This window comes from Muscardinus avellanarius, assembly GCF_963383645.1.
Source record: "Muscardinus avellanarius genome assembly, chromosome: 2".
Lineage (NCBI taxonomy): Eukaryota > Metazoa > Chordata > Mammalia > Rodentia > Gliridae > Muscardinus > Muscardinus avellanarius.
Window position 1 is genome coordinate 76,235,241 of NC_137787.1, and position 20,272 is coordinate 76,255,512.

General features: G+C 36.5%; 1 protein-coding gene across 4 annotated transcripts in view; it reads left to right on the forward strand.

Moving 5' to 3' along the window:
* BAZ2B (bromodomain adjacent to zinc finger domain 2B) overlaps window positions 1–20,272 on the forward strand; it is a gene marked incomplete at both ends in the record, with an annotated part of 142,422 nt that overhangs the window by 103,490 nt on the left and 18,660 nt on the right. For all 4 annotated transcript variants that reach the window (XM_080719844.1, XM_080719846.1, XM_080719847.1 and 1 more), the window contains 8 exons: window positions 3,132–3,386; window positions 4,794–5,008; window positions 6,363–6,437; window positions 7,424–7,667; window positions 12,214–12,276; window positions 13,699–13,843; window positions 18,795–19,447; window positions 19,856–20,129. In XM_080719844.1, the coding sequence (XP_080575970.1) occupies window positions 3,132–3,386; window positions 4,794–5,008; window positions 6,363–6,437; window positions 7,424–7,667; window positions 12,214–12,276; window positions 13,699–13,843; window positions 18,795–19,447; window positions 19,856–20,129 (1,924 nt within the window). The remainder of the gene's footprint in view (window positions 1–3,131; window positions 3,387–4,793; window positions 5,009–6,362; window positions 6,438–7,423; window positions 7,668–12,213; window positions 12,277–13,698; window positions 13,844–18,794; window positions 19,448–19,855; window positions 20,130–20,272) is intronic.

Below are 20,272 nucleotides of genomic sequence, written 5' to 3' on the forward strand. Positions count from 1 at the left end.
CAGCTAATAAGTAGCAGTTTGTATTCAAGCAATAATTTGTTAGAGTCCATACTGTTTACTATCCTGAAAACCAAGAAATTGTGTCCAACAGCCACACCTCGTGTGTTTTCTCTTTTATGGTGTTTTATAGACAATTAATATTGCTATAATATATAAAAGTAGAAGTTGAATAAGATCATAATACTCTTGGCAGCCAGCATGACATGATGTACTTTTGAGTAGAAAAATCAATTTTGTTTTGACTATAGTTAAGACGATGATACTACTAGAAAATTATATCAATAATGCATATCATCTCCATAATACTGTCCCATAACATGTTATTATATATGGTCAGTAGCATCTGTATTTTCTCATAACCTATATTCATTTGTTATGCAAATAATGATCATCCTTTAATCTATAAAAGCTCATATTCAGTGTGCTTAAAGCAAGCTTTTAATACCCTAATAGAATGAGTTATATTAAAACTCTATTTACTTAGCACAGTGCTTTTAAATAACAGTGAATGCACACTTACTAGTTTTATTCCTATGTAGAGAAGGGATATATGTGTGACTTAGTTAACACTGCTAATAAATTTATAGTGGACAAGTGTTTTTAATCCCAAGTAGACCTTATTTTTTTATTTTAATTTAACTTAAATCCATGTATACTCCAAATTATAAGTCCACTTTAAACCATAATTTTATTAGCTTTGTTATAAGATTTTTTAGAATTATATGGAAATATATATGTGTAATATGGTTCAGGAGAAAGGAAGACTCAGAATTAACTGGTTTTCAAATGGAGCATAAAATATTTGTTTGAGATTAGCTATTATCCACAGTCCTTTGTTTCCATACAATATTAATAGAAAAGTATTTAGTTACTTTATTAAGTTTAGAGAAAAAATTTAATGCAATTCAGGTAAATAAAAATATAAGTCATTCCAAATTAATTTGTGTGTGTGCCTCTGTGTGTGTGTGCGCGCGCGCATGCACACACACACGCATGTGTGGTACTGAGGATTGAACCAGGGGCATTCTACCTCTGAGCTCTCCTACCCCCAGACCCCTTTTTTTAAAAAATTTGAAACAGGATTTCGCTAGGTTTTTTAGGGCCTCTTTAAATTGCTGAGATTGAATTTTTGATCCTCCTGTCTCAGCCTGCCTGTAGTGGGATTATAGGCATGTGCCACCAGTCCTGGCTCAATTAAAATTAAAATTTCAAGTACTTTTTTTTTTTTTTTTTGGTGGTACCAGGGAAGGAACCTGGGGGCATTGTACCTCCGAGCTACATCCCCAGCCCTATTATTTAGTCTTTTTATTTTTGTAACAAGTTCTCGCTGAGTTGCAAAGGACCTCACTAAGTAGCTGAAGCTATTTGCAAACCGCGATCCTCTGGTCTCAGCCTCCCGAATGCTGAGGTTACAAGTGTGTGCCACCATTCCCAGCTAAAGTACTTTTTTTGAATCTCATCAATAGGCAAGGGTTTTTTTTTTTAAATATATATTACCTATTTGCTGAGTTTTTCTGTAATTTAATACTATAATTATTACAATGTTATTATGTGAGCATATATATATTGGTGGTACTGGGGTTCCTGGAATCCCTTCTACCTCCGGGCTACACTCCCAGACCTATTTTTTATCTTTTTAAATTTGGAAACAGGGCCTCTTTAAGCCAGTGAGGCTGGCTTCAAACCTGTGCGATCCTCCTATCTCTGCCTCCCAAGAGTGGGGATTACAAGCGTGCGCCACCACGCCCGGCTTATGTGAGCATATTTGAGAAGTAACAACTGAAGATTTCAATGTGTGTGTGTGTGTGTGTGTGTGTGTGTGTGTGTGTGTGTGTGTGTGTGTATAGCACTGAGAATCGAACCCTGGAGTCCTTCACCTCCATCCTTTTTATTTTTTATTCTGAAACAAGGTCTTACTAAGTTATTACATATCTCAAACCTGTCCTTCTGTCTTAGATTACAGGCAGTGCCACCCCACCCAGCTAGATTACTAACTTTAATAATAAAACTCCTCTTAATATTTCACTAAATACCAGGCAACCTAAAGACCTTAGATTACATTATAAGTGGGTTTGCTGTGTTTAGAGTCATGAGTTCTGGTCATGTGGCCCTAATCATTTATCTTTATTTATTAGCTATGGTGATACCACTCTCTTCGACTACAAAGCCCATGACACATGCTGTTAGTTTCTGACCTACAAAATAATTGTGAATTTTTTATTTATTTATTTATTTTTTGTGGTTCTGGGTATTGAACTCGGGCATCCTACCTCCAAGCTACATCTCTAACCCTTTTTTTTTAATTTATTTTTTGTTTGGAAACAGGGTCTCAATAGGTTGCTGAGAGTCTTGCTAAATTGCTGAGGCTGGTCTCGAACCTGTGATCCTCCTGTCTCAGCCTTCCAAGTACTGGGATTATAGGCATGTGCTGCCAATGCATGTGCCCCCTACTAATTATGTATAAGCTAAAGTACATTTTTTTTTTTACAGTACTGGGGGTGGGACCCAGGGGCATTCTACCTCTGAGCTACACCCCCAGCCCTATTTTTTATCCTTTATTTTGAAACAGGCTCTCACTGAGTTACAAAGGGCCTCGCTAAGTAGCTGAAGCTGTCCTCAAACCATGATCCTCTTGTCTTAGCCTCAAATGCTGGGATTACAAACTTTAGCCACCACGCCCAGCAGCTAAAGTACTTTTGAAATTTTTATTTCTTATTAAGTTTCCACTACAGCTATTTAATTTATGTTTTGTTGTTGTTCTTGTTGTTGTTTATATGATAGTTTCTAAGTCAGGGAAAGAAGAAAAAAGCAGCCCCCACACACACACACACACAGGGAGAAATCGCTAATAGAGAATAACCCATAATTTATGTTTTATCAGTACATAAATTAAAATCAGTCTCTTTTTCAAAGATGTAGGTTCATATTAAGTAAAATCTACTGATAGTTACTTATGTTCAGCACACTGTGCGGCTATAGAAATGCCCGTAAAAAATTTATAACTCAAAGAGAAGACCACTAGTATAAGAGAAAAATAGCAACTTATCTTACTTCAGAAGATAGAAATCATGACCCTTTTATCTTTTAAGTTATTTTAAATGTTACTCACATATTTGTTTATTTTGTTTCAGCCTTTGCCAGAGCTGCCTCGTATTCCAGGACTTGTTCTCTCTGGAAGTACATTTTCAGACTGTCTCATGGTGGTGCAGTTCTTACGAAACTTTGGTAAAGTTTTGGGCTTTGATGTGAATATTGATGTTCCAAACTTGAGTGTTCTTCAAGAGGGATTGCTAAATATAGGGGACAGCATGGGCGAAGTACAAGACTTGCTTGTGAGGCTCCTCTCAGCTGCTGTGTGTGATCCAGGTCTAATTACAGGATTCAAGGTAAAAGAAAACAGTACATAAGTTATTGTTGTTTTTAATTTATGCTGCAGTACATTTATAATTAAACATATTAGCAGAAGATTGTGTAGACTTATTCAATTCATTCCTCATAATGTCTGTCAAAGTTATTTGTAGATTTATGTTAGGTTACACTTGATGTAAACCTGGCTATAAAGCTTATCATAAGACCATTCTCAATTGCTGTGCGTGTGTGTGTGTGTGTGTGTGTGTGTGTGTGTGTGGTACCGGGGATGGAACCCAGGGACATTGTACCACCGAGCTTCACCCCCGCCCTAGTTTTTAGTCTTAGTCTTTATTTTTGAAACAGGATGTCACTGAGTCGCCAGGGGCCTTGCTAAGTAGCCGAGGCTGTCTGCAAACGGTGATCCTCTGGTCTCTGCCCCTGAATGCTGGGATCGCAAGTGTGCACTACCATGCCCGGCTTCAATTACTCTTTTTTTTTTCTTTAGCTGTAGACAAATTCCAAAGTAAATGTGTTTTGGGGGAGTTTGGGGGTTGAATCCAGAGGCATTCTACCTTTGAGCTGCACGCCCAGCCCGGTTTTATTTCTTATTCGGAGCAGACTCTTGCTACATCGCTGAGAGTCCCACTACTTCCTGAGGCCGTCTTTAAACTTGGGATCCTGGTATGTCAGTCTCCCAGGTCCTGGGATTACAAGTGTGTACCACTTGTCTGGCTCCCAAGCTGATTTAAGGAAATGCCTAGTAGTATTCATCAAAACAGAATTCGTAATTCTTAAACAATTAGAACTTTTGTGTGCCCTCTGAAATTAACTTTGTCTCACTTAATCACTATGAATAAACAAGGCGCCTATAGAGACCAACACATTAAGACTCTTTTGCTCAGTGGATACTCAAAAAGTAAAGATTTCTCTTAGTTCCACTAAAGGTAATATGTTTGAGTTAGCTTCACTCCAGATAATACTGTAAATAAAGAAGCTTCCAGATGCACTTGTTTTTTCTTCATATCCCTCTTCATTTCATGTACAAGGTAATAAAACATACACCACCATGGAGCTAAACAACAATAATTATGCTTTTAAACCTCTCCACCCTGCCATTACAGATAAATGCTTCTGTACATCCTGAGGAAAACTTGGGACTATATTCTGCAAAGAAAGCTTTGTAGATGATTTCAAATTTTTGCTACCCTGTAGTATATATACTTTCCTCCCTGCCTGACTTTAAACCAAGGGTTGAAAGAAGAAACAGCACCAGCACTTGAATAATTGTCTATCATTTGTTGCCTATTTTTATTTCCACTTCCAAATGGTAGCTGAAGGTCTTTTCAGTAATATCTAGAGCATATAAACCAGTGTTTTAAATCTGACTTTTTATGTTATGAATGTTTATAATAAATACTGACAAAAGCACCAAACTTTTATAGGCCAAAACAGCTCTTGGAGAACACTTGCTGAACGTTGGTGTGAACCGAGACAATGTGTCTGAGATTTTGCAGATTTTTATGGAGGCCCACTGTGGACAAACTGAGATAACTGAAAGCCTGAAGACCAAAGCTTTTCAGGCTCACACTCCAGCAGAGAAAGCCTCAGTCCTGGCTTTCCTCATCAATGAACTGGCGTGCAGCAAAAGCGTGGTGAGGTAAGCCTCTGCCCAGGTTTTTCTGGTGTCCCTTTTCTGTTTAGAATTTGTCTAATCATAAAGGAGTACAATTTGCTTAGAGACAAAGTTAAAAACCAGTACCAAGAAGTTAACTTAAATTCTGTAATTTTGTCATTCAGAGATGGCCACTAATACTATTTTGAGGTACTTCTTTACAGTCTACTGAAAAAAAAAAAGGATCATACTCTATATATGTAATCTATAGTTTTGTCATCTATTTTTGCCTGATTATTTTGTTAATTTTTTACATACTGGAATTTTTAATATTTTTCTGCTATAATTCCGGAATCGAACACCATTACAGATATGTAGAGGTTTTTTTTCCTTGATATCTCTGATGACAGATGGTTAGATGATTTTCCTTAGTAGTCATTCATAGAATTTACCTAGCCACATGCTAATGTAACCCTAAATTATTATTAGTTTGTCAGTGTATTAGTTCAGACTTTTATCAAAAGTATTTAATCTCATTTAAGAGTCAAAGTAGATCCTACTCTCTAGTAATAATGAAATATGAATACTAATATGCTAGCATTTCAAGATTTGCAAACAAATCCATATTCATCTTATTCTTGCTGTTAATTACCTTATCAATTTATAGATTACTTCATACTTAAATTTTACATATATTTTAATTATGTTTCTGTTAGTCTTTTATCTTTTTAGAAAAAAGGCTCAATCTGAATATTCAGAGCCATACACTTCTACCATTGCAGGTTTAAGCTTTTTGTATATATCTTAGCTATGATACAATATTAATAATTTTTTTTATTTTTGCATGAAATAATTTTATTAAGCATGAGCATGATAACAAATAGTAATACTGATTAGCATTTTTTAAGATACACACACATACAAATTTAATATAAACAGTTCATTAGTGTTTTCTACCTTAGAAGGAGAAGACACCACTCTGCATTTATTACCATCATCAGATGTCATAATATTGGTTTCCATCTAAACATTTAATATACACACTCAGATATCATCTGTGCATAGTTGCATATGTGCTATTATGCTTTGATTTTGGAAATTATCACATCTTAAATATATGGAAACCAAAACAGAATTCTTTTTTGATAAGGCAATTGGGGCAAATTTCTTTCTCTATTTAAAGTAGAAACCATAATGAATTTTCTAATACTAATGTTGTATTCACCGAAGAAATGATCACTTTTCAACATGAATGTATATGCATATATAAATGTATATGCATGTATATACATGATATCAATTGTATCATTTTTATTTACCAAAAATGCATTAATTTGTATGTTAAATATATTACATAAGTGGATTAACTTACATCTTTAATAAATTTTCATATTGACAGTGAAATTGACAAGAACATTGATTATATGTCAAACTTGAGGAGAGATAAGTGGGTAGTCGAAGGTAAACTTCGCAAGTAAGTCCTGTTTTATTAAAACTTACATATTATTTTTCTTTTGTATAAACTCCTAGTAAACATGAATTGCAAAGATTGAATTTAAACTTCACTTTTTCTAAAGGAAAGATAGTGCTTAATTTAGATGGCATAAGGGCAGACTTTGTGATGGACAAAACATAAGATTTATTGAGTTTATATGCTTCAAACTTAAAAGAAAGTAAATTTGATTTTTTAATTTTAGAGAAATCAAGCAATCACACTGTTTAAAATTACAGTTTCTATCAGGTAACTTTTATCATACATCAGAACTAATTTGAACTACCCCATTTTTCTTACTTTCTAACTAAAATGTGCTTTTACAGACTGTAACCAAACCTTTTCAATATTAAAAATTATCTTATTGCCAAGAAATATTATGGTAAAAATTTTCACTTCTCTCTTAAGAGAATTATTTCTTTGCAGTAATTTGAAATGAAATTTTTTAGTAGCTGGGCTTGGTGGTTCATGTCTATAATTCTAGTACTTGGAAGACTGAAACAGGAGAATCTTGGGTTCAAGACCAGCCTTAGCAATTAGTGAGGCAGGCCCTCAGCAGCTTAGTGAGGCTCTGATTCAAAATAAAGAGTAAAATAGGACTGGAAGTGTAGCTCAAGGTAGAATGTCCCTGGGTACAATCCCTAGTACCAAAATAATTTTTCTATTTTTAGTCATATAAAGTGGGAATCAGGAATGTTCACCTGGTCATTGTCAGAATTAATCTTTTCAGCTCTCATGGTTTTTAAAAGGTGTTTCAATTACTAAAAGGTAAAAAAAAAAACTTTTGAAAATTAATATATTCTATAACTTATAGAAACATTTCTTAAATTTCTTTAATTCTCATTTTTATTGCAATGGGTATATATTACTATGAGAAAAGTAATAGTATTTTTGCTTAAAACTCACTTTAAACTCTATAGAGACTAGCTTTTTATTCCATACCATCATTTATTTTGTAACATTTAAAGGCTCAGAATCATCCATGCTAAGAAAACAGGCAAAAGAGACACTTCGGGTGGCATTGATCTTGGTGAAGAACAGCATCCCTTGGGCACACCTACACCAGGACGCAAGCGAAGAAGAAAAGGAGGAGACAGTGACTTTGATGATGATGATGACGATGATAGTGACGACCAGGCTGATGAGGATGATGAGGATGAAGAAGATAAAGATGACAAAAAAGGAAAAAAGACTGATATCTGTGAAGATGAGGTAACCAAATTTAGGGTGATGTTTAAGACCTACCTAGAAGCATAGAATGTGGAAAAATAACAGAATTTGGAATCATATAGATTTGAATTCAAATTCAGCTTTGACATTTATTTGCCTCAGTTTCTTCCTCTGAACAATGAATGTTATATTTAGCTCATCAAATTTTTTTGTGATGGTTAAGCAAATAATGAATAGCATATATATAGAGAGAGATAGAGATAGAGACAGAGAGAGAAAGCAACTTAGACTGCTTAAGAGAAGTTAAGTTTTTCCTTGCATTTAAAGTCAGGTTGCTACATAATGACATTTCGGTCAACAACTGACAGCATATATAATATTGGTACCATAAGATTATATAACATAATGACATTATAATCATTTTACATAGCGTATTCTATACTGCTCACACAATGAAATCACCTAATAATGCACTTTGTAAAATCTCCATTGTTAAGTAACTTATAACTGTAATTGAGAATTCTCCAAAGAGCGATGCAGATTCTTAATTTCAAATATTCTCTCTCATTTATTTAACATACTGTGTTTTGTTTGTAAATTAAGTACCTCATGGCTTTAAAAGTACTGTCGGGTGGTGCAGAGAGGCACATGCCTATAACCCCAGAAACTGGGGAGACTGAGGCAGGAGGATTACAAATTTGAGGCCAGCCTTGGCAATTTAGAGAGACACTGTCTCAAAAAAAATTTTTTTAATGGGATAGGGATATAGCTTAGCAGTAGAGCGCCTATCATTGTCGTATTTTACTTGAAATAATATCTTCAAGATTTACTCATTTTGTTCTTTTTTTTTTTTTTTTTTTTTTTTTTTGGTGGTACTGGGGTTCCTGGAAGCCCTTCTACCTCCGGGCTACACTCCCAGACCTATTTTTACATTTTTTTTATTTGGAAACAGGGTCTCCTTAAGCCAGCACGCGCGGCTGGCTTCGAACCTGCGCGATCCTCCTGTCTCTGCCTCCCAAGCGCGGGGATTACAAGCGTGCGCCACCACGCCCGGCTACTCATATTGTTCTGTATAGCAAGATTTCCTTTTTTAAAAGTCTGGATAAGCCGGGCGTGGTGGCGCATGCTTGTAATCCCCGCGCTTGGGAGGCGGAGACAGGAGGATCGTGCTAGTTCGGAGCCAGCCTCGCTGGTTTAAGAGACCCTGTTTCCACATAAAAAAGTTAAAAAATAGGTCTGAAAGTGTAGCCCGTGGGAGTGTAGCCCGGAGGTAGAAGGGCTTCCAGGAACCCCAGTACCACCAAAAAAAAAAAAAAAAAGTCTGGATAAGCCAGGTGTGGTGGCACATGCTTTTAATCCCCTTAGTTGGGAGGCTGAGACAGGAGGGTCACAGCTTCACTGCCATCCTCAGCTACTTAGGGTCTCAGCAACTTAGTGAGACCCTATTTCAAAATAAAGGATAAAAATCAGGGCTGGGGGTGAAGCTCGGAGGTAGAATCCCCCTGGGTTCAATCCCCAGTACTGTTAAAAAAAAAAGTCTGGATAATATTCTAATGTGTGTATTTGACAGATACAAAATATCTGTCAGTGGACTTGGATTTTGCTCCCACTTTTTGACTGTTGTAAGTAATGCTTATGAAGAACGCAAGAGCACAAATATCTCTTAAATGTCCTGATTGCCATTCTTCTGGATAAATAATAGGTAGTGGGATTGTGGAATCATGTTGCAAGTAGTTAAATGTTTATTTTTGTGAAGAACCTTCATGCTGTTTTCCATTGGGATTGTCCCATTTTGTATACCTACCAGCACTGCAGAAGGGTTTCTCCGTGTTCTTGCCAACACTTTTTTTCCTTTCCTTTTTTTCTTCCTTTTTCTCTTTTTCTTTATACTAGCCATTGTAAAGGTATGATGTGATAAATTTTTGTGGTTTTGATTTGTATTTCTCTAGTTATGTTGGACATCTTTTCATATAACTTTCTCATTTGAATGTCTTTGAGAAATGTTTATTAAGATTCTTTGCCTGGTGTTAATGAGTTTATCTGGGGGGACTGTTTGAATGAGGCTATAGGATGCTGTTTGTCTTGTTTTGTTTTGCTTTTAAGTTGTTAGGAATTCCTTATATACTTTGGATATTAAGTCCTCATCCAATATATGATTTGCAAATATTTCTCCCCATTCTGCAGGTTGCCTTTTCAATTTGATGTTGCCTTTGCCTTTGTCGAGCTTTTTAGATAGGTAGTCCCACTTGCTTTCATTGTGCTTTTGTTATCATATTCAAGAATTTATATTATCCTATAATGTACTTTGGGGGGGTTGTTTTGTTTTTCATTGTTGTTGTTGTTTTGTGATACTAGGGATTGAACCCACAGATACTATACCACTGAGCTAAGTTCCCATCCCTGGTCTTTTATTATTTTTTATTTTGAGGTGTGATCTTGTTAAGGTGCAGAGGCAGGCCTCAAACCTGCAATCCTCCTGCCTCAGCATCCTGAGTTGCTGGGATTATAGGTATGTGCCACTGCACCCGACTGTACTTTTTTCTTTCTTTCTTTTTTTCTTTCTGCTGGTACTGGGGTTCCTGGAAGCCCTTCTACCTCCGGGCTACACTCCCAGACCTATTTTATACCTTTTTATTTTTGGAAATATGGTCTCTTAAACCAGCGCGGCTGGCTTCAATCCTGCGCGATCCTCTTGTCTCCGCCTCCCAAGCGCGGTGATTACAAGGGTGTGCCACCATGTCCAGCAATCTTTTCTTTTCTTTTTTTTTTTTTTTTAAGGGAAAGTCTGGCTTCAAACTTCTAGGCTCAAGTATTCCTTCTGCCTTAGCCTGCTAGGTAGCTGTGAGTACTGGCACACTACACACACACATACATGCACACACACACACACACACACACACACACACACACACTTAATCTAATATGTACCTACATCTTCTGATTAAAGAACTCTGTTGCTTATTTAGCTCTTATTTCGTCCTCACAAAAATCTTATTTTTCTTAGTTGCTTACAAATCTATTCTTTTTATTCCACACAGAAATCCTGTGTTACAGATAATGTCATCACAAATTATAGTTCGTAATAGTATTAGAAAAGTTCAGCCATCTGCCTATGTCAGTCATCTGCCTATATCCAAAGAAGCCCTCTAAAACATAATTTGGAGGTCTTTCTTTTATTTCTACTTTACATAATGAAAATTTTCATATAATCATATACAAGCTTTCTATTTATAAAACTAGTACAATATATAGGGTATTATTTTTAATCTAAAAGCCCTAATGTGCTCAAAATATAATTTATCTCACTTTAAAAATACCTCCTTCCACTAATAGTGCCAGTATTTTTCCAGTCTCCTAGAATAAACCGTAGTATCACAGTGTATTCCTTCTCTCATCTCCCTTGCCCTTCCCTGCTTTATATTCATGAATTACCAAGACCTACCAGTTTTACAACTATGTAATATCTCTTACTTCTATTTGACTTTTTCCCCATTTTTGCCTATTTTACTTTTGAAAGCCCCCCCCTCTCTCTACCTCTTAATTCATCGCATTAATCTAATAGTTAATTTTGCCAATCTTAGTATTTTCTCTGCTCCAGGCCATCTTACAACTATTGCCAGTTTAATCTTTTTAAAGCATAATGTTGATATTTAACTTTTATCAAAGGATACTGCTATCCACTGCCAGGAGTTTACAGCTTTCGCAACATGACTCCAGACTCATCCTTTTCATCTCTCACCTTATGGTTTCATGTACTTTTCATGTCAGGATATGTCAACTTTCTGGAATGCTCTGCTCTTTTCTCTAATTCATAAATTCTTTTTTTGTGTGGTACTGAGGATGGAACCAAGAGGCATCCTACCTCTGAGCTACACCCCCAACATTATTTTTTATTCTTTATTTTTGAAATAGGGTCTCACTAAATTGTGGAGGGCCTTACTAAGTAGCTAAGGTTGGCCATAACCCTCGATCCTCCTGTCTCAGCCTCAAGTACTGGGATTATAATCATGCACCACCATGCCTGGCTTCTAATTCATAAATTCTTTTTTTTTTTTTTTTTTGGTGGTACTGGGGTTCCTGGAAGCCCTTCTACCTCCGGGCTACACTCCCACGGGCTACACTCCCAGACCTATTTTTTAACATTTTTATGTGGAAACAGTCTCTTAAGCCAGAGAGGCTGGCTCCGAACCAGCGCGATCCTCCTGTCTCCGCCTCCCAAGCGCGCGCGGGGGTGGGGGGGCGTGGAGGGGGTTTACAAGCGTGCACCACCACACCCGGCAATTCATAAATTCTTAACAGTACTTTAGTAGCTAAACGTGACTCCTTCCACACAACCTCTGTTGGTATAAATTCAAACTAGATTCCATGGCTCTTAATATGTTACTCTTTTGAGGTACTTCCGTAAAAAAAAAAAAAGTCATGTTTTATGTGTCTCCTACCAAATTATTAACTTAGGAAACAAGAACTGAGTCTTACTCATTTCCTCAGTGCCTCTCCTAGTGCTTTGCATAAAGGAGGCATTCATTAGGGAGGCTGATTGAATAAATCTTATAAACAGATAAATGATACTGTATTTTGTTATGTATAGGATGAAGGTGACCAAACAGCAAGTGTTGAAGAGCTAGAAAAACAGATTGAAAAGCTGAGTAAAGTAAGTACTTTTCATATTATTTACGTCTTTTTTTAACAGTTTTTTTTTAAAAAAAAAAAAACCCTATATTGTACAGGATTCATTTTTCTGAGTGCTCAGTAAAAACAAGGTTTTTTGTTTGTTTGTTTGCTTACTTGTCTTTGTAATTTAAATATAAAGCTGTGGAAACAATTTCCAATTAAAGCTTAAAACTTTAATGCCAAGGTTAAGATCCTGATATAGAACCTAAACAGAATCTATAAAGGTCCTATATTTCTCAACTCTCCTTGTATATACAAAGTATCAATCAAAATATAGTTTTATCTTAGAATTAATTACTCAGAAAATGTACTTGAGTGTCAAAGAAATAGTTTCAGCATCATAGGTTTTATTTTACATTTGAATATTTATGGATTTTATTTGCATTGGACTTTTAAGCAATACATATTTATGTACTTATTAAAAAGTAACATCCTAATGAAATTCAAGATGAGTTTTTTTTGTGTGTGTGGGGGGTCTGGGGATGGAACCCAGAGGCATTCAACCTCCGAGCTACACCCCCTGCCCAATTTTTTATTCTTTATTTTGAAACAGGGTCTCACTGAGTTGCGGAGGGCCTTACTAAGTAGCTGAGGCTGTCCGTGAACCACGATCCTCCGGTCTCAGCCTCCCAAATGCGGGGATTACAAGTATGCGCCACCACGCCCGGCTAAGAGGAGCTTTTTTTAAAAAGAAAAAAAATTGAATCTTTAAAAGTATTATGAGGAGTTGGGATTGGTGGTACACACTTGTAATACCAGTATTTGGGAGGCTAAGACAAGAGGATCACATGTTTGCGGCCAGCCTCAGCTACTGAGTGAGACCCTATTTCAAAATAAAGGGGAAAAAAAATAAGTCTGAGGGCATGGCTTGGAGGTAGAATGCCCCTGGGTTCAATCCCTAGAAAAAAAAGAAAGAATAAAACATCATAATATTCTGATATTCCTGTATATTATGTCAATGTTCAATTCACAGACCTCAAAAATTTAGTCATATGTCATCTAGGTTCACAGCTTGGATATAAAAATAGGCAAATATAGGCTTAGTCAATTATATATGTATTATTGGCTATATATTCTAACCAATAGAATTGAGCCAGTTTGCTTCAGCTCAATAAGATACTTGATCACATACATAAGATTATGTTTACCACAAGATACTTGACAAAGTAAAACTTATCATTTTAATCTATAGCAATAAAAATATTCAATTTTTCTTGAAAATAATTTGACTTGATAAATCTTACTAAAACTGAAGTGAAGCATATAGTATTTAACCCTTTTTCTCTCTTTTCCCAGTAGTGAAATTTATTCTGTTTAAAGGCAAGTAAGTTTGAAGTCACCGATATGTTAATTTTAAAGCCTTTAGCATCATAACTTAATTATATATATTGCTTTTTAACAGCAACAAAGTCAGTACAGAAGGAAGCTCTTTGATGCTTCTCACTCATTACGTTCGATGATGTTCGGCCAAGATCGTTACAGACGCAGATACTGGATTCTACCCCAGTGTGGGGGGATTTTTGTAGAAGGCATGGAAAGTGGTGAAGGTAGGAACTAGTAATCTATTTAAAAATACAGTATTAAATCAGACATTGTATTTTTCAAACCCCATTACTTCAGTATATTTTGTGCTTTTATAATCAAACGTGTTTTGCCAGTAAACAAACATTTTACAGCCTTGATTTCTATTCTGTTTGAACCCATAATGCCCTTTACACAGATAGGTCTTTTTTCCTTGCCCATTATTTTTCTTCTGCTACTCTTTCTGACATCAAACTATTCTTTTTTTGTGTGTAGTGGGCAAAGGTTTTCACTTATATTGTATTTAATTACTGCTCCAGATTTATCTTCCTTCATATTGTCTAACTTTTAAACATGTGGCTTACTCTTGTACTTTTACAACAAACATCCACCTGGCAATACCCCTGGAGATAATCTGCATCACTTTAAGATTTTCATTACAATCCTCATTCTTTTCAAAATCTTGTTCACATTTGAAATTTGAGATCACCTCCTGTAAACCTCTTTCTTTTCTTTTCTTTCCTTTTCTCTTCTTCTCTTCTCTTTTTTTTTTTTTTTTTCAGTACTAGGGATGGGGATGGAACCCAGGTGCATTGTACCTCCAAGCACACCCCCAGCCTTATTTGTTTTTTATTCTTGGTTTTTTTGTTTTTGTTTTTGTTTTTTGTGGTACTGAGAGTGGAGCCCAAGGGGGCTTTCTACCTCTAGGCTATACTCCCAGAACTATTTTTTTTAATATTTTATTTGGAAACAGGGTCACACTAAGTTGCTAAGAGCCTCACTAAGTAGCTGAGGCTGGCTCCAAACCTGTGGGATCCTCCTGTCTCAGCCTCCCAAGCGCGAGGATTACAAGTGTGCGCCACCGCGCCCGGCTTATTCTTTATTTTTAAACAGGGTCTCTCTGAGTTGCAAAGGGCCTCACTAAGTACCTGAGGCTATCTGTGAACCATGATCCTCCTGTCTCAGGCTCCCAAATGCTGGGATTACAAGCGTGCACCGCCATGCCTGGCTTGTAAATCTCTTTCTTTCTTGAATTTTGTGTTATCACCAATCTTTGATATTTTTTAGGTAATTATCTTGCTAGCTTCCTATCTCTTACATTAATTATCACAATATATTGTATATTTATGCAATAAACCTTCTGGAGTTGAATTTTTTTGCCAGGCATGGGGAAACATGCCTATAATCCCAGTACCTGGGCTGCTGAGACAGGAGGATAACAGGTTTAAACCAGCCTCAGCAACTTAAGTGAGGCTCTCAGCAATCTAGTAGGACCCTATTTAAAACAAAAAGAAAAAAAAAAAAACATGAGGGGGATGAGGGTATAGCTCAGAAGTAGAATATCCCTGAGTTCAGTCCCCAGTAAAAAGCGCACACACACACACACACACACACACACACACACACACACACACACGAACTCTGTGTTCTATGTTCTGAGCATTTCCAATTCTCTAAATTTTGATGGGGCCAAAAGTGTTATGCCAGTGCATATGAGTTTTGGGATGTGACTGTTTATCCATGATAGCACTAAGAGGCAAAAACTGCTTTCAACACATTTTTTGAATACCCACTATATGCTAAGCACTATTATAGGCACTAAAGAGACACAAAGTTACGTGAAACACAATCCATGCTATGTTGAAATTTATAGTCCATTATGAGAGGATTGGATAATCAGGTAGATGATCATAAAAGAAATTATAGTTAGTCATTTTTAAGCTTTTTGTTTTAATAATAGAACTACATTAAAAAAATTTTTTTGTGGTGCTGGGGATTGAACTCAGGGGCATTCTCCCCCCGAACTACACCCCCAGCCCTATTTTACTTTTTTACTTGGTAACAGGGTTTCACTAATTTACTAAAAGCCTTGCTAAGTTGCTGGGAGCTTTGCTAAATTTCTGGGGCTGACTTCAAACCTACAGTCCTCCTGTCTCAGCCTCACAAGTATTGGCATTATAGACATGTACCATCATGCCCAGCTAGCATCACCCTTGTAGTTAAAACTATATGCAAAAGCTCAATGTTTTTTGTTTTTTGTTTTGGTGGTACTGGGGATAGAACCCAGGGGCTTTCTACCTCCAGGCTACACTCCCAGACCTATTTTATATTTTATTTGGAAACAGGGTCTCTTAAGCCAGCTGAGGCAGGCTTCGAACCTGCACCATCCTCCTGTCTCAGCCTCCCAAGCGCGGGGATTATAAGCGTGCACCACCACACCCGGCTAAGCTCAGTGTTTAATAAGAACAGAATTGTTGTGATCAGTCTATTGGGGGAACTCCCAGCCATGCCAAATAAGATCTCTGTTCTATATACGTGCTTTCCAATGCAGAGGTGGCCCCCAAGACAACTCTGGTGAATATTAGGACTCCAAAATTAGAGATTAAGCTCAGAGCCATCAAAGGTATAAAAGTAAAATGCCTCGAGGGCTCAAGGGAGGCAAATATTTTCTAATTTACTTAATATTCCATTGTAATTTGGAGTACACATGGCCATTTCTACCATTGAATGTGAGTTCTTTGAGAGCAGAGACTAATTTAGACAGTTAACTACACTAAAATAAATAACCTGGCAGCAATGTCACATTGGATTGGAATAAGAAAGGTTGGAGGAACAATTTCAATAGCTCAGCTGAAAAATAGGGAGGGCCTAAAGCTAAGTGTAACAGAGGTAGAAGGAACACAGAAAGAGAGATTTTAAAGATAGAATTGCTATCAGGAATTTTTGCATATGAAGCAGGCATGGTGGCGCACATTTGTAATCCCGGTAGTTAGAAGGCTGAGACAAGGAGGATTACAGGTTCAAAGACAGCCTCAGAAACCTACTGAGACACTTTTTCAAAATTAAAAAATAAAAAATAAATATGGTTGGAGGTGTAGCTCAGATAAACTCCCCCTTCAGGAGGGAGGGATGGAAGGAAGAAGTACAATATAGTAAAAATGGAATCAGAGATAAATTTGATGACTTAAGTCAGATGTGGTGGCACACACCTGTAATCGCAGTATTTGGGAAGCTGAGAAAGGAGGATTTCAGGTTCATGGCTAGCCTCAGGCATTTAATGAGGCTTTCTGCAGCTTAGTGAGACCCTGTTTCAAAATGAAGAATAAAATATCAGACTGGGGATAGAGCTCGGAGGTAGAATGCCCCTGGGTTCCATCCTTTGTACCACCAAAAAAAAAAAAAAAAAAAAAAAAAATGGATAACTTAATCCTCAGTAGGAAAATTGTGATGCCTTAAACTGAATAGAGTCAAGAAGAAGAATCTTTTGGAATGGAATTAAAGTTTTAGTATAGAAATTAATTAAAACTGACATAACTAAGAGTCACTTGAAGTTGCAGAGCATGGTAAAACTTAAGAACAGATAAATAAATGCCCAGGTGAGTGCCTCTTTACCTTAGCTATAATTAGAATCACCAGAACAAGTCCCACCTGAGCCCTAGGCCCAGACCAATTAAGTACTCTTCAGTTTAAGAACCACATCATTCTCAGTCACCTGTGTATGTAAAGTTGAAGTTACCTAGGACATCAACTTTTCTTTCAAAATTTCTGCAACACTACTGAAATTAGTTCTTTATCAATATATACTTTTATTATTATAACTGTCCTCAACTTCTCTATATATAGTCCCCCCCATTCTGTTATGTTCTGTCATCACCTCTCTACTTCAAAACCATGAATGACACCCTATTGTCTGTGAGATGTTGTAATATATCTGTACTCAACATACAAGGCGTACACAAATCTCTCCTCCAGTTATCTTCACACTGTTCTCTAATAAGAATTAGAGACCATTCTTGGAAGTTTAGCAAGACCCTGTCTCAAAATAAAAGGGCTGAGGATGAAGCTGGGCATGGTGCCACTTGCCTGTGACCCCACTACAATTTAACGAGACCCTTTGCCATCCAGTGAGACCCTGAGACTGAGACAGGAGAATTGCAGATTTGAGGATAGCCTCAGCAATGTAAAGAAACTCTCAGCAACCTAGTGGGACCCTGTTTCAAAAAAAAAAAAATGAAAAGGACTGGGGTATAACTTATAACTTGGAGGTAGAATGCCCCTGGCAAAAAAAAAAAAAAAAAAAAAGGAGGGGCTGGCACTTGAGGATGTTGCTTGGTACAATGCTCGTCCACCATGCATGAGGCCCTGGGTTGAACACCCTGTATTGCTCCAAAATTTAAAAAAATTTTTTTCATCTAGACCAGTCTGCTCACTATTGTTCAACACGTGTGAATTGCTACTCTTGTGTCTTTGCAAACTGTGCTTTGCCAAATCCTGGCCATTATAATAATAATTTTCCTTTTCTTCATTCATCTAAATTTCACCCATTTTTTTTCCAGCACAGGGATGGAACTCAGGGGCATTATAACTCTGAGCTATACCTCCAGTCCTATTTTATAGTCTTTTTATTTTTGAAATAGGGTCTCACTGGATTGCAAAGGGTCTCGCTAAGTTGTAGTGAATAACTAAGACCTTGTTAGCAGTGAATAACTGAGACCTATTAATGTCTATCAGTAGATTGGTTATCTAAATTATGGTGTGGTCCAGTGAATACCCTGTAGTTGTTAAAATTTACGAGACAGTTATATATTTATTGACACTTCCGGATGTTTGCAAAGTACTATTTAGTAAAACATTCTAGGTCTAGGCATTTGTGTATGATAAGATTCTCCTTTTCTCTTTTTCATTTATTTAGGCTAAGCTATATAGAGAACTCCTTGAAATGTTCTATAAAACCATCAATCACTATTTTTGCTGCTCAGTAGGGCTTTTTCACGTTTTATATTTTAATCTCTTATAATGAATACACATTAATTTTCCAGTGAGTGAAAAAAAATCTATAAAAAATGAAAGTATGGGGAGTACTAAGTAATTCTGAAATTTTTTAAAATATGCATATAATTTGATAAATTTAAATTTTTAATTATAGTATTAATATAATGAGGAGCAACTGATTTTTATAACTCTTTGATTTTGCAGGACTAGAAGAAATTGCAAAAGAAAGAGAAAAACTTAAAAAGGCAGAAAGCACTCAAATCAAAGAAGAAATATTTGAGACCTCTGGGGATACTTTAAATTATTCAAATACAGACCACTGTGAACAAAAGGAAGATCTTAAAGAAAAAGATAACACAAATCTGTTTCTTCAGAAACCTGGCTCTTTTTCCAAATTAAGCAAGCTTTTGGAAGTAGCTAAGATGCCTCCTGAGTCAGATGTTGTGTCCCCCAAACCAAATGTTAGTGCAAATGGGTGCACGTTGTCCTATCAGAACAGTGGGAAACACTCACTGGGCAGCATTCCATCCACAGCAACACAGAACAACATAGAAAAGACAGACGCTAATCTTTTTAACACCAGTTCAAGTGGTCCAGGGAAGTTCTACAGTCCTCTCCCCAATGACCAGTTGCTAAAAACACTGACAGAAAAGAATAGGCAATGGTTTAGCCTTCTGCCAAGAACACCCTGTGATGAGACTTCCCTTACCCATGCCGATATGTCAACTGCCTCTTTGGTGACCCCTCAGTCTCAGCCACCATCTAAGTCACCTTCACCTGCCCCAGCTCCTCTTCTTGGATCATCGTCTTCTCAGAATCCTGTCAGTCTAAATCCATTTGCTTTATCACCTCTTCAGGTTAGTACTGCTAACTTAAACTCATTGTGATACACTTATTAAATTCTGACCCCCGTAAAGATTTCCACTCAAGGGGGGTCAGTTATTATAAATAGTTACAGTATCCCTGCCACAGTCTAAAAACAATCTAAGTCAGAATTTCTACCCCAAGCTTTATTAGAACTACTGATTTCTATGTCTAAGTTTACTTTAATTAATTTATTGCTGTTATAGTTTATCTAAAAGTGAAATTACTTTTGGAATCAAATAAGAACATGACATTTATCCTCATTGTTGCTGATGTATTTCATTTTCTTTCTGTTGTGTTGAACAAATGATATTTTTCAAAATTTACAACAATTTCAGATTCTAAACATTTTTCTTAACTTCTTAGGTTAATCTTCCTTTTAAACTTTTTGTTTTTAACAGATGAAAAGTGGAGTGTCTATGATGGGACTTCAGTTTTGTGGGTGGCCCACTGGTGTTCTTACTTCCAATATTCCATTTACATCACCTTTACCTAGTCTGGGATCAGGGTTGGGATTATCCGAAGGAAATGGTAACTCATTCTTGACTTCCAATGTTGCTTCAAGTAAAAGTGAATCTCCAGTACCTCAGAATGAAAAGGCCTCTTCAACTCAACTTACATCTATTGAAGTAGCAAAACCAGTTGATTTTCCTAGTCCAAAACCTATTCCAGAGGGTAGGTACATTGAGATGGCTTCTAGCCACTTACTGTTTGTTATTCATTATTATGGGTTCCTATATGAGAACTGAATCTCTCATGGTTTTATATGTAGTTAATAATTTTTTAGGTTTATTTGAGGCCATTATTTTCTATTCAAA